Below are 12,857 nucleotides of genomic sequence, written 5' to 3'. Positions count from 1 at the left end.
CAAATATTACTAACTCTTAGAACTCTCATTTTCAATATTTTACCTAGGGAAAATAGTCATAAATGTAAAAAATGAGTTCATTATAGTGTTGTTTATTGTAGTAAAAAATTCTAGCAATCTAAAAATCCAACAAAAGAGAATTAAGTTAAAATGTATCCATAAAACAGGATACCCAGTTTGCTTTAAAAGTGGTATAGAGCAATATTTAATAATTCAGATAGGATATATTGCTAATTGGAAAGAACAAATTATAAAAGGGTATGTAGTATTTGGCCCATTTTTTTTTGTTTCAAAACGAAGCAAAAACAAAAGGTATAAAGGAAAATTTGCAACTGTAATCATCTTCTGGACAGTGGGATTGTGGAAATTTTGGTTTTCTTCTTTATTTATCTGATCTCCAAATTTCCTATAATGAAACATAGCAACAAATTTTCTAAAAACCATGTTACTTTTGAAATTAAGGTAGGGGACTTGGCTGCTGGTCCAGTGGTTAAGAATATGGGCTTCTACTGCAGGGAGCCCAGGGTCAACCCCTGGTTGGGGATCTAAGGTCCCGAATGCCACAGTGTGGCCAGAAGATAAAGTAAGGTAATGGAATAGTTGCATTTCCATGGAAACTACTAAAGTTCACATAATGCCCATTCATTCAGTGCTGTTAGTATTTCTTTAGCATTAAATATATTGTCTAGTCAACCAAATGTTAATAATAAAAATGAAACAATTTTAAACCTGTGTATAACTTCAGAACTTAAAAGTTCAGTGGCCTGAAGTAACAAATACCATAAACTTGATGGCTTATTAACAACATTTATTCAATATTTCACACATTTCTGGAGGCTGGAAAGTCCAAGATCATGATGCTGGTAGATTCAGGGTCTGGTGAGGGCCTTATTCCATCTTTTTGCTGTGTCCTCACAAACCAGTCCATCCTAAAGGAAATCAGTCCTGAATATTCATTGGAAGGACTGATGCAGAAGCTGAAGCTCCTGTCCTTTGACCACCTGATGTGAAGAGCCGATTCATTGGAAAAGACCCTGATGCTGGGAAAGATTGAAGGCAGGAAGAGAAGGGGACGACAGAGGATGAGATGGGTGGATGGCATCACCGACTCAGTGGGCATGAATTTGAGCAAACTCCAGGAGATAGTGAAGGACAGGGAAGCCTGGTTTGCTGCAGTCCATGGGGTCACTGACAGGACTCAGCGACTGAACTACAACCCTTAGTGGAAAAGATGAGGGAGCTCTCTGGGGTCTCTTTCATAAGAGCATTACTCATATTCATGAGGCTTCACCCTCGTGACCTAATCACCTCCCTACAGTCCCTCTTCCTAATACCATCACCTTGGGCATGAGGTTTGGACATCTGAATTGGTGGGGGGTGGGGGGGGGGTGGGGTGGGGGGGTGGGGTGCGGGTAAGGGAGGGATGGTGTGCAAACATTCAGTCCATAATAATCTGTATTAGAAGGATGGTAGTGACTTGTTTTTGAATGTGCCAGCTGATGGATTCCAGGTTTCCTAAGAACCATTTGGTGCTATTAGTCACCCTTTGCTGCTTTGAGATGAACGAGTTATCTCCTTATACCCAGAGTTGTGCGTTCCGGATGCCACTGCTGCAGGGCACAGGAGACAGTGGGCCCCAGGAGCTCCTCAGACTCTGCTGCAAATGATGGCCTCGGCCGATGTCACCTCCACCTGCTCCACCTGCTCCACCATGCCTGAGGGTGAGGCTGACATCAGTGGCTTAAATCATCAGCAAGAGGAGAGAGAGGCCCCAGACACAGCTGTGTTCACCCCAAATGCCAGTGCTCACTCTGACCTGATAGTTCTCGCTTTTCAGTATAGTCCTATAAGAAAGAAAGAAAGAAAAGTCGCTCAGTCGTGTCCGACTCTTTGCAACCCCATGGACTGTAGCCTACCAGGGTCCTCTGTCCATGGGATTCTCCAGGCAAGAGTACTGGAGTGGGTTGCCATTTCCTTCTCCAGGGGATCTTCCCAACGCAGGGATTGAACCCTGGTCTCCCGCTTTGCAGGCAGACGCTCTACCATCTGAGGCACCAGGGAAGCCCTACAGTCCCTATAGGTTTGTATCAAATACTTGTCAAAAGATACTGTTTTAGATTAGGCTTGTGGCCCAGATGGTAAAGAATCTGCCTGCAGTGCAGGAGACCCAGGTCTGATCCCGGGGTCGGGAAGATCCCCTGGAGAAGGAAATAGCAACCCACTCCAGTATTCTTGCCTGTTGAATCCCATAGACAGAGGAGCCTGGTGGGCTACAGTCCATAGGACTGCAAAGAGCCAGACACGACTGAGCAACCAGCGCTTCCACTTCCTACCTCTGCAGAGACTTGCCTACTAATTATTCTAGACAATTGACCACTGTAGCTGTGAGAATGTAAGGGAGGAAAGATCCAGGCTCCCACCTCCCTCTCAAGGAGGGGCAGGTGGCTTCATCTGCTTTCCTGTGCTAGCCCAATAACTCTCTTGCAATGTCTTGGAGGGCCATTTTTTTCATCAGTAACGTCAGAATTGAAATATTAGCTATCCCACAAGATTTAGAGAGTTAGTGCAGATACACATTAAATTGCTTTGTAAGCCAATGTACTATTTCAGTGTTGGGACAGTTTAGAATGTGATGGTATTTTCAACGTAAATTCTTTTGTTTACATCTGAGCTTCTGGCACAGTCTTTCCTCATCAGAGAGTCCCTGCAATACCTGGGTGTGATCTCACAGGTGGTGGAGATTTTTATTGCTTATTTCCTATGTTCTTGATAACGTGGGGCCATGTGTACTAAGTCACTTCAGTGGTGTCTGACTCTGCGATCCTATGGACTGCAGCCTGCCGGGCTCCTCTATCTATGGGATTCTCTAGGCAAGATTACTGGAGTGGGTTGCCTTTCCCTCCTCCAGGGGATCTTCCTGACCCAGGAATCAAGCTTGCTTACATCTCCTACATTGCAGGCTGGTTCTTTATCTCTAGCACTACCTGGGAAGCCCATGTGGGGCTGAGGGAGAGCTAAAATTTATGTCCATCTTACAAGTTGAAGTCTGTAAGTATTACTGAAGTTAGTAATTAAAAGTGTTTGAATGGACCCATATTTATACTCTTACAAAATATATCATTAAATTTACAGAAAAGGGCTTGCAAACATAATACAATTTAATCCATCCTAAGCCAGTGAAACAATAAGGAGGGAAACCGAATTTAAAATAAACTATAGAATAGAAATGTCAACGTACCAAAATAGCCAGTTTGCAAAGCAAAAAATGACTCTCCTGCCTAGTAGCTCTGTGACAGTCATACTGTCACTGAACTTTTCTTAGCTTCTTTACTCATAAAATGAGGAGTGGGATTAGGTTATCTCCAAGGTTCTTGCATTCTGTGATTTTAAAAACTCCATTGAAGAAGCATTTTTATTGTCACTAATCCAGTCTCCTTTTCAGACGGCCGAGTGATTGAGATTGAGGGCGGTCCAGAAAACAGGAGACGGTGGCAGCAAGAAGCACCGGGAACTTTACTGAGTGTTTTGGCAGGAGCACAGCTAACCAGCAGCTCGCTTTCTGCCAACGATGGAGAATGTGGTATGTAGTTTAAGTACATCCCCAACCCCCTGCAGAATTTTGTCAGACATGGAAATGCAGGATGGGGATAAGAATAGCCTGGAGAGAGAATTGAGAGGGTGTCAAAGCCTTTTCAGAAGCTGATTTACTTTGTCCAAGCCTGTTCCAGACGCATTAATGAAAGACTTGAGCTTCTGAAAAAAGTGGAGTCATTTTCTGTAACGGGATCGGTTGATGAGTGATGAAAATTAGGTAGGAAGGGCAGGTGGCTTTGTAGATGATGAGCTAGGGCTTAGCTCTACTTGGCAGAGTCCATTTAATCTGACAGCTATTCAGCAGACTCAACTTACCATGCAGTGGGCAATAAAATACATCTTAATATAGTTTTTTTTGGCTTTGGGGATTTTTTTTTTTTCCGCCTCTAACTTTTAGCAAGATTATGCTTGTGTTGGTTTCAGAAGTTGTTGTTTTCTAAAGGTTGAGGGAATTTGCATCACAGTGAGGATCTGGTGTGAACTGCCCCGAGAAAAGCCATCTGGGACAGGCAGGTATCACACAAAGAACACCTGCCCAGGCAGGGTTTTGGGGCTTCAGAAATGCGAGGCTGAGGGGGCAGGGGGGCCTGGGTGCCAACCTGAGAGTAATGGAGGCTGATGAGTGCTTAAAAGTTGAAAGAACAATAGGAAAGTATATTGAGAAAAATGCAAGAGGCATAGCTGACTGTTCCTGAAGAGTGAGTCTGCCAGGGTGTGAAGTGCAAGAAAAGGGGAATCTCTGTGAAAGCTGTCTTTCACAGAGACGGCATTTTATTGTCGGAGGAACATCTCAGGTGGGAAGGATTTGCAGATCTACCCACCTGAGAGACTGAGAAAGTATAACTAAAATCTAGGAGCAGTAGAAGGAGCCAGGTTCCCTGAGTAGCTGGAGTTCTTCGATATTATGACTTATCTCAGCTGCCACACTTAAAACTCAACGCTTGGGTGGAGGGGGTGGGGAGAGAGAGAAAAATGGTCCTCTGTCTTCAAGGCTTTCTTTCTAGTAACTTCAAATCACAGGCTGCAGTCTGATTGCTGGTCAGCTTCCTCCCCTTCTATCCTGGGATAAAGGCATTGTCTGTAAGATGGGGCTGTAGGCTGCGGGGTTGGGAGGAAGCTTTGGGCCGCCCTGCATTAGACTGGAGGCCAAGGGCTGGGGTCCCAGACCAGGGAGGATGGAGGTGCCCATCTTTCAGGACACTGTGATAGCGAAGCGACATGCTGGTGGCGATGATTTGTCTTCTTGCATTTGCTCCTGCGATTCTTTGAAAGAATCATAGAAAACTCTTCATATGATCTTGCACGCCACATGAATTTATTTATGAACTTACTGTATTTTTGCATGGACAGCTTTACATTAGGCATATATGAGTAACTGATCCAACAAGTGGGACGCAAGATAGGAACTTGCCTCTCAGGGTGGCGTTCAAAGCAAAGCGTGGATATTTTCTTTTGTAACCTGTTAAGGGTGTGGGCGCCCCCTCCCACTCCAACTGTGCTTTTTCTTTTAATATATATATATTTTTATTTGGTTGTACCAGGTCTTGATTTTGCCATGCAGGATCTTCAGTTGCAGCATGCAAGCTCTTAGTTGCAGCATGTGGGATTTAGTTCCCTGAGCTGGGATCAAACCTGGGCCCATCTGCATTGGGACCACAGAAGGCTTAGCCACTGGGCCACCAGGAAAGTCCCTGGCTGGACTTTTCATTGGTCTTGCAGCCTCTAACTCTGTGGTTGGCCTCGCTTCATCTTTCCTATCCCAGGAGCAAGCTTGACTTCCTGTCTCTGGTCGTCTTTCTTTAGCTATCCCTCTGCACCTGGGATTTCCCTGGTGACAGCAGTAAAGGATTCTCCTGCAATGCAGGAGACGCAGGAGACATGAGTTGTATCCCTGGGTCAGGAAGATCCCTGGAGGAGGAAATGGCAACTCACTCCAGTTTTCTTGCCTGAAAAGACCCCATGGACAGAGGAGCCTGGTGGACTGTGATTCATGCATGGGGTCACAAAGAGTCTAACATAGCTGAGTGACTAAGCACGGACACGCACACTGCACCCCTGCCAGATAATATTGACACTAAAAAGGACCAAGTCTCTTCTCTGCTTTAAATCCTGCAAAAGATTCTCCCTCACCCTCCAGGTAAAACCCAGATTGTGCAGACTCTAAGCGCCTTTAAGACCAAATGGCCCGTCCCAACGAACGTCAGAGCCCCTGGCACTTGTCTTCAACTATTCTTCCTTCTGTTTAGAATGCAAGCCTTCCTTCCTTTGCCAGAGTAATTCTCCCTTAAGATTCCTCTCTGATGGAACTCCTGCTCACTTCTGTAGCGATGTTTTATCAGCAGTTACCCTTCCCTCCATACTTTTCCCTGTACTGCCAGACAGAGCTGGCAAAAGTGTCTGGAATATAGAAGATTCTTAATAAGTTAATAATTTGGATGAATGAATTCAAGAGCCTGTAACTTGATTGACATGCTTCCCTTTAATCCAAAAAATTCTACTAAGCTTTCTGTAACTCCTCCAGTCTGTCTACTGTCTCTCTGACTTTTCTTTTAGCTACCTCTGACAGTTTCACATTCATTCGGTGTCACACTGAAATTCGTGCACACTCAAATATTGGTTAAGTGCATGAAATATATTTCCTTATTATATTTATTATGTGAATTCAGGCCATAAGAAGATGTAGTAGTGATTTTATTTGAATTTTTATAGATTGCTATGAAAAACCTGGATCTCAGCTAAATTACTGCCTGTGTACCACTGACAGGCAACCACTGTTTTATTTTTTTTAATATTAAAATATTTTTTTTCCTTTGGCTGGCTGGGTTTTAGTTCCATCTTGCAGGATCCAGTTCCCTGACCAGGGATTGGATCTGGGTTCCCTGCATCAGGAGCACAGAGTCTTAACCACTGGACCACCAGGGAGTCTTAGGTAACCACTGGTTTAAGTGCTTGAGAAGACATCGTGGCATGTCTCCTTCGTATTCATCTGAGTTTGGGTTCCCTGCTTCGTATCCTACAAGACACTAATTCTCTGATCATAAAAATCAAGTTCACATTGATTTTCTGTTTAATAGCTTTCTTCCTTGCTAGGCTACAAGCTTCTGAGGGCTTTGTCTTGATCACCACCCCACTCCGACTCTCTATCCGTGGTGCCTGCTACCATGTCCAGAACTTAGTAGGTGACCATGTCTCTGTGAGTGAGAATACAGCCACAGCATAATTTTTACTATCACTTTATGTAAAGGCATGGGTTTGCCAATGGCTGTATTGCCATCAAGCTGGATAAGGAAATTACAACATTGAAAATTATTCTTACGGTTCTGTAGACTCTTTATGAAGACTGTCTGCATGTGTAAATTCTAATAACTTTGATTACATGTATAATAGACACAATTTATAAAGGCATTTATGGATTCGTTGTCATACATTTAACTGCAATTCATATATCCTCTGTCATATCTTTGGCTTAAACATCCAGTTTCTTGAAAATAAACTCCTCTGATGCATCTTGTTCTAAATTCCATTTAAAATGAAAAGGTTATCAAGTACATGTTTAATTAGTCCTAATGTATTTAATTTGTTTTTAATTGGAGGATAATTTACAATGTTGTGTTGATTTCTGCCGTACCACAGCATAAATCAGCCATAAGGATACATATATCCCCTCCCTCTTGAACCTCCCTCCCACCCCCCAACCCATCCCACCTGTCTAGGTTGACCCAGAGCACCAGGTTGAGCTCCCTGTGCCATGCAGCACCTTCCCACCAGCTGTTGTACAGATGATAATATATATGTTTCAGTGCTTCTCTCTCAATTTATCCTTCCATCTCCTCCCCCACTAGGACCACAAGTCTGTTCTCTATGTCTCCGTGTCCTATTTTGAAAATTTAAAATAGTAAGACTTTATAAAATCCTTTTAAATGAATCTTACTAGTAAAAACTACACTATTTTAAGGAGGATACTTTTTTTTTTTAACATGTGCATAATTAATTCAGGTCAGGAATTTTGTTTATAGTTTAGCCACTCCCAGGGAGTCCTTGGTGGGAAGGCAGCCTCTGTTCTTCTGGTGTCAGTTTTCAGGGTGCACAGTTGCCTTGGTAACATCATAGTCGCACATCTTGATAACAGCCGATTTCCATTTCTGTAGTCAGCCTTTCATCCTTTCTTCTATCCTGTTAAACAAAACTAAGGGCCTCCTAAAACTGCCTTCTTGAGACAAGAAAGTAAAACTATCAGATTCCCATACCAAGAAGAATACTCTGTTCTAGTAGCCAGACTAACTCATAAATGAGATACATGAATCTACTTCATTTATTTAATGCACTTTAGGAAGTGATATGAGCTGTGATTTGGGATGAACTGTGTTCATTAAAAATAGGTAAATACTGTGCAGTGAAATTTCAACTTGTGAGCGTATACATGGGTTGTCATGTAAAAGTTTACAAAAATATCTCTGCTTTTAATTCCACCTTATATTTTCATTTTTATGAATATACCAGAGTGACATAAAGTTAGAGATGTGTGCTTATATAGTAGTAGTATAATGTTAGTTGCTCACTCATGTCTGACTCTTTGTTGCCCCAAGGACTATAGCCTGCCAGGCTCCTCTGTACATGGCATTCTCCAGGCAAGAATATTGGAGTGGGTTGCCATTCTCTTCTCCAGATATGTGCTTAAGAAAGACTAAAAGAGTTCTTATAGTAATTTATATTTATAAAATATAAATTTTAAGGGCTAAGAAAACATTGTGCCATTTTATTGGGAACGTTTTCTTGGTTATTAGTGTATAAAATAAGTGTACCTTACAATCATTGAAATTTTAGAGCTGTTGAGGGGATGCTGGTTCCTGTAAAGAAATGAAATATTTTACTATCTTCAGTCTAATCTTTTCCCCAAGAGGAACAAAAGTACACTTTAAATAACAACAATGAATTCACCCCCTCACCTCCACCCTCACCAAAAAAAAGATAAAGTTGTGGGTATGTGCTTTGGGTTTTCCCTGCAGACATCAGTGATTTACTGTAACCATAAGCTGAATACTGTGTATAAAAACACTGAAAGAGAAAGTGAAGTTGCTCAGTCGTGTCCGACTCTTTGCAACACCATGGACTGTAGCCTATCAGGCTTCTCCATCCATGGGATTTTCCAGGCAAGAGTGCTGGAGTGGGTTGCCATTTCCTTCTCCAGCGGATCTTCCTGATCCAGGGATCAAACCCGGATCTCCTGCATTACAGGCAGATGCTTTACCCTCTGAGCCATCAGGGAAGCCCCCAAACAGTGAAGGGGGGTCCAATAATGTTAGCAGGCTTCCCAGGTGGCGCTTGTGGTGAAGAATCTGCCTGCCCATGCAGTAGACAGGGGTTTGATCCCTGGGTTGAAGAGATGCCCTGGAGCAGGCAATGGCAACCCACTCCAGTATTCTTGCCTGGAAGACTCTGTGGGCAGAGGAGCTTGATGGGCTACAGTCCATGGGGCTGCAAAGAGTCAGACATGACTGAGCACAAATAATGTTGGCAAGTCTTACGTTTTTCCAAGATCTCCTTAAATTTTCTATGCAATCAAACTTCTACCCTGAAAGTGGGATTAGTTTGTCTCTTCATCTCTGATCATTATTTCTCACTTCCTTTTTCTTCTCTTGTGTTGCCTGCGACTTTCTGTACAACGTGGAATAGTTGCTGTCCATTTTTATCTGTCTTATTCTCTGCTTTAATGGAATTATTCAAAGGTTTTACCATTGTGGCTGATGTTCAATATAGACTCTAGGTGCATGCCCCTCATGAGGTGTATAGGCTGGGATGCTTTAATCTCTGTCATTTATTTAACAGTGGGATCACTGAAAGAAGATAAGGGGAAGGTGGAAGTGGCCTTTGACATCGAAGTAGATGCAGGACAACCAGATCCAAGATCTGATGATGATGATGATACGTAAGTAGATCATTCACAGAGGCCTGCATGAAGCACAGAATATAGTCAAAATGGTAAAAAGTTAAAATGCTGCTGTCGAGGCATCAAAGATAGCCTCAAAGACTCAGCTAAGGAGACCAGTGTGTGCGTGTGTGTTAGTCACTCAGTCGTGTCCGATTTCTACCCTTTCAGAATGGGTGGCTCTCTGGGTAGTAGCTGCGAGACCCTGGGCACTTTTTCAAAATCTCTTTGAGCCCAGCTTCTTTGTAAATTGATGATGATAATGTCTACCTCAAGTATTATTATTAGATGAAACACAGTATATGGGAAGTGCTTTAGGGCAGTGACTGGCATATATGAAGGGCTTAATATATGGCAGACATTTCATTATCTTTTTTCTCTTCCTGCCTCTTCTTTTAAACATGAGTTTAATAGATATTCATAAATATCATAAAGGTTGTAGAACACAGTTCCAGCTTAACAAAATATTGATTCTCCCAACATTGGATGTTAATCATCCTAAGAAAAACCAGACTGATAAACATTTTATTACCTGGCTGAAAAAGCAACTTTAATATTGCTCAGTTGGGGACTGGGGCTTAAGAAGGGACATATTTTCATGTCTTCATCAGTGTTTTGATACCACAAAGTATATTTTCACTGTTTTATTATTTCAGAAATTTTGAAGAATCTGAAGATGAATTGAGAAATGAAGTAGTAGAATCTCTGGAAAAACTGGCTACTTTCAATGAGGCAGAAAAAAGAGAAGAGGTTTCTAGTTCTTCTAAAGATGCTGGAAACTTAGAAGAAACAGAGGGGATAGGCATGCAGAAATATTCAGAATTAAATGAAGGTTTGGAGAGTATTTTTATTCCATCTGATGACAAAATTTGTATTGGTGACGAAGATCAAGGAATATCAACCAACAGTCAAAATATTCAACTGTGATTGTTGAACTTTTTCTTAAATGATGTTTGTATGTGTTATAGTGTCTCTTTGGGAACAAGTCATAAGTATTCATTTATTGTAGGGTTTTCCAGTAATCCCAAGGCTTTATTAGTTTTTCTCTCAATTTAGACAGTGGGACTAGCTTTTGAATGTAGAAATTCATATTTTACTTTAACATTTCTATTAAGAAATCTTTCAGATTCTGTATGTGGTCAGCATAGTAACGTGACTCCCCCGACCCCAAGCACACCCAAAGATGTGAATATATTTTTACCTGGCAAAGGGGAATTAACATCGCAGGTAGAATTAAGATTCCTAACCAGCTGACCTTAAATAGGGAGGTTATTTTGGATTATTCAGATGGGCTCAGTGTCAGCACAAGAGTCTCTGAAGGTGGAAGAGGAAGTGAACCAGAGAGGTGGCAGCTGAGGGGACGGTTCAGCTCGATCCTGCTGGCTTTGAAGATGGAGGAAGGGGCCTCATGCCAAGGAATGCAGCCCTGCCAACACCTTGATTTTAGCCTCATGAAATCCACTTTAGACTTCTCACCGATGGAACTATAATACCTTTTTGTTGTTTTAACCAAGTTTGCAGTCATTTGTTAGTGATAGAAAGCTAATATAGATTCATTCATTTAAAATAATCTGTCATTTTATAAAACCATGATTTCTGACATTTCTTAGGGTATGCTGAATATGCTTTTTTGAAGCTGATGTTGACACTGATGGAAGTAAGTAACTGAGCAAGGAGCGGAATTGTGTACCAAAGAATCATTTTAGTGTCTCACTGAATTATTTTCTAATAGTTTCAAATGTATAAACTTCTGGAAGGCAGGGACTATATCTGGTCTTTATTTTTCATGATGGTCTTTTTTATATATAGCGGTTAGCCCAGTGCCAGAAATGTTTAATTGAAAAAACTAATATAATTTAAGACTGTAAGCTCTTTGAGACAGGAACCTAGACTTCAACTTTTTTTTGTATTAATTATAACAATTCCAGTGTTGAACCTATGTCTGGAGCTTAGTAGATACTCTGATTTATTGTTATCTGCTGTTATGAAGGACAGAGTGGTTATAGCTAAGCGGTAGAATTCTGACCGTAATATCTGGTCTTTAATGAAAGTAAAACTAAAATGGCACATTGATACATTGCCGAACCAAAAAAAACAAACTATTGATCAGACCTGCATGCCTTCAGAATTGTTAGAAAATTCATGTGTCTCAGTAACTATGTATGCATCTATCAACTTGATCATTCTTTAAATGATACCAAGAAGTATATCAACCCTTAACTTCCCTTCTAAGTGTCTTGTAATAGTTATGTATGATCCAAGTGAGCACACAGCACCAGGCTGCTGGAACTGATGCTTCTCTAAAGCCAAGGGTGGCCTTAATTAGGGTGGGGAAAGAGGGTAAGAATCAGCAGAGGAATAGTGGAGATGAAGGGTAAATCATAGTGGCAGAATTTGACTCGAGAAATATGCACAGCTTCTTGTTGTGGTTTAATGGATGTAACTTAAAATTTTTTTTTACTATCGTTGTTTTACAATGTTGTGTTAGCTTCTGCTGTACAGCAAAGTCAATCAGCTATACATATACATGAATCCACTCTTTTTAAGAATTTCTTCCCATATAGGTCATTGTAGAGTACTGAGTAGAGTTCCCTGTGCTATATGGTAGGTTCTCATTAGTTATCTGTCTTTTATATACAACGGTGTGGAAAGTAACTTTTTCATAGTACCCACTGACAGATTTAGCAGACACACTTTCACTTATTTATTCATATCATAGTTCTGGAGTCTAGGGTACATTTGTATAATACAATACACAAATATTCTGAAAGCACTGATAATCACACTGGCCCCTATCTCATAATTTTGTCTAGAATATGACTTTGGAAATTATCCTGGAAATTATTAAAGGGTATGAAGCTCTGCAGTATGTTACAGGTCTGAAATACTCATTAAAAAAATCTATTAAACCTGACAACCTACTTTTCTTGTGGGTACACGAGACAAGACAGTTCTTGTTTTGCCTTTAAAAACTTTTTCTGTTTAAAAAATATTCTTGGCATGGGTACTTGGAAATAGTGGCGGTGGTTTGTTCGCTAAGTTGTGTCTGACTCTTGCAGCCCCATGGACTGTAGCCTGCCAGGTTCCTCTCTGTCCATGGGATTCTCCAGGCAAGAATACTGGAGTGGGCTGCCATTTCAGTGGGTAATAAACAATTCACAACTGAGAGACTACGTGAGGGGCGGGAGACTACGTGAACTGGGAGACTATAAAGGCGCCATACTGGGAAAAGAAAGATAATAAAACCACTTCTTTCACTCATACGTAGATACAAACAGATTTTATATCTATTAAATCTATATCATATTTAAGATACAACTAGATTACTATACAAAGA

The 12,857-nt window shown here is 41.3% G+C and overlaps 1 protein-coding gene across 1 annotated transcript in view; it reads left to right on the top strand.

The window, feature by feature from the left end:
• The window catches only part of NEK5 (NIMA related kinase 5), a 56,420-nt gene extending 45,973 nt beyond the window's left edge, over positions 1-10,447 (top strand). Inside the window, exons 19-22 of the mRNA XM_052650228.1 lie at positions 1,587-1,721; positions 3,443-3,580; positions 9,421-9,520; positions 10,177-10,447. Of these exons, the coding sequence (XP_052506188.1) occupies positions 1,587-1,721; positions 3,443-3,580; positions 9,421-9,520; positions 10,177-10,447 (644 nt within the window). The remainder of the gene's footprint in view (positions 1-1,586; positions 1,722-3,442; positions 3,581-9,420; positions 9,521-10,176) is intronic.
• Positions 10,448-12,857: the final 2,410 nt, after the last annotated feature.

This window comes from Budorcas taxicolor, chromosome 12, assembly GCF_023091745.1.
Source record: "Budorcas taxicolor isolate Tak-1 chromosome 12, Takin1.1, whole genome shotgun sequence".
NCBI classification, from domain to species: domain Eukaryota; kingdom Metazoa; phylum Chordata; class Mammalia; order Artiodactyla; family Bovidae; genus Budorcas; species Budorcas taxicolor.
Note: the sequence above shows the minus strand (reverse complement) of the source record. Positions and strands in the feature narration are given on the sequence as shown.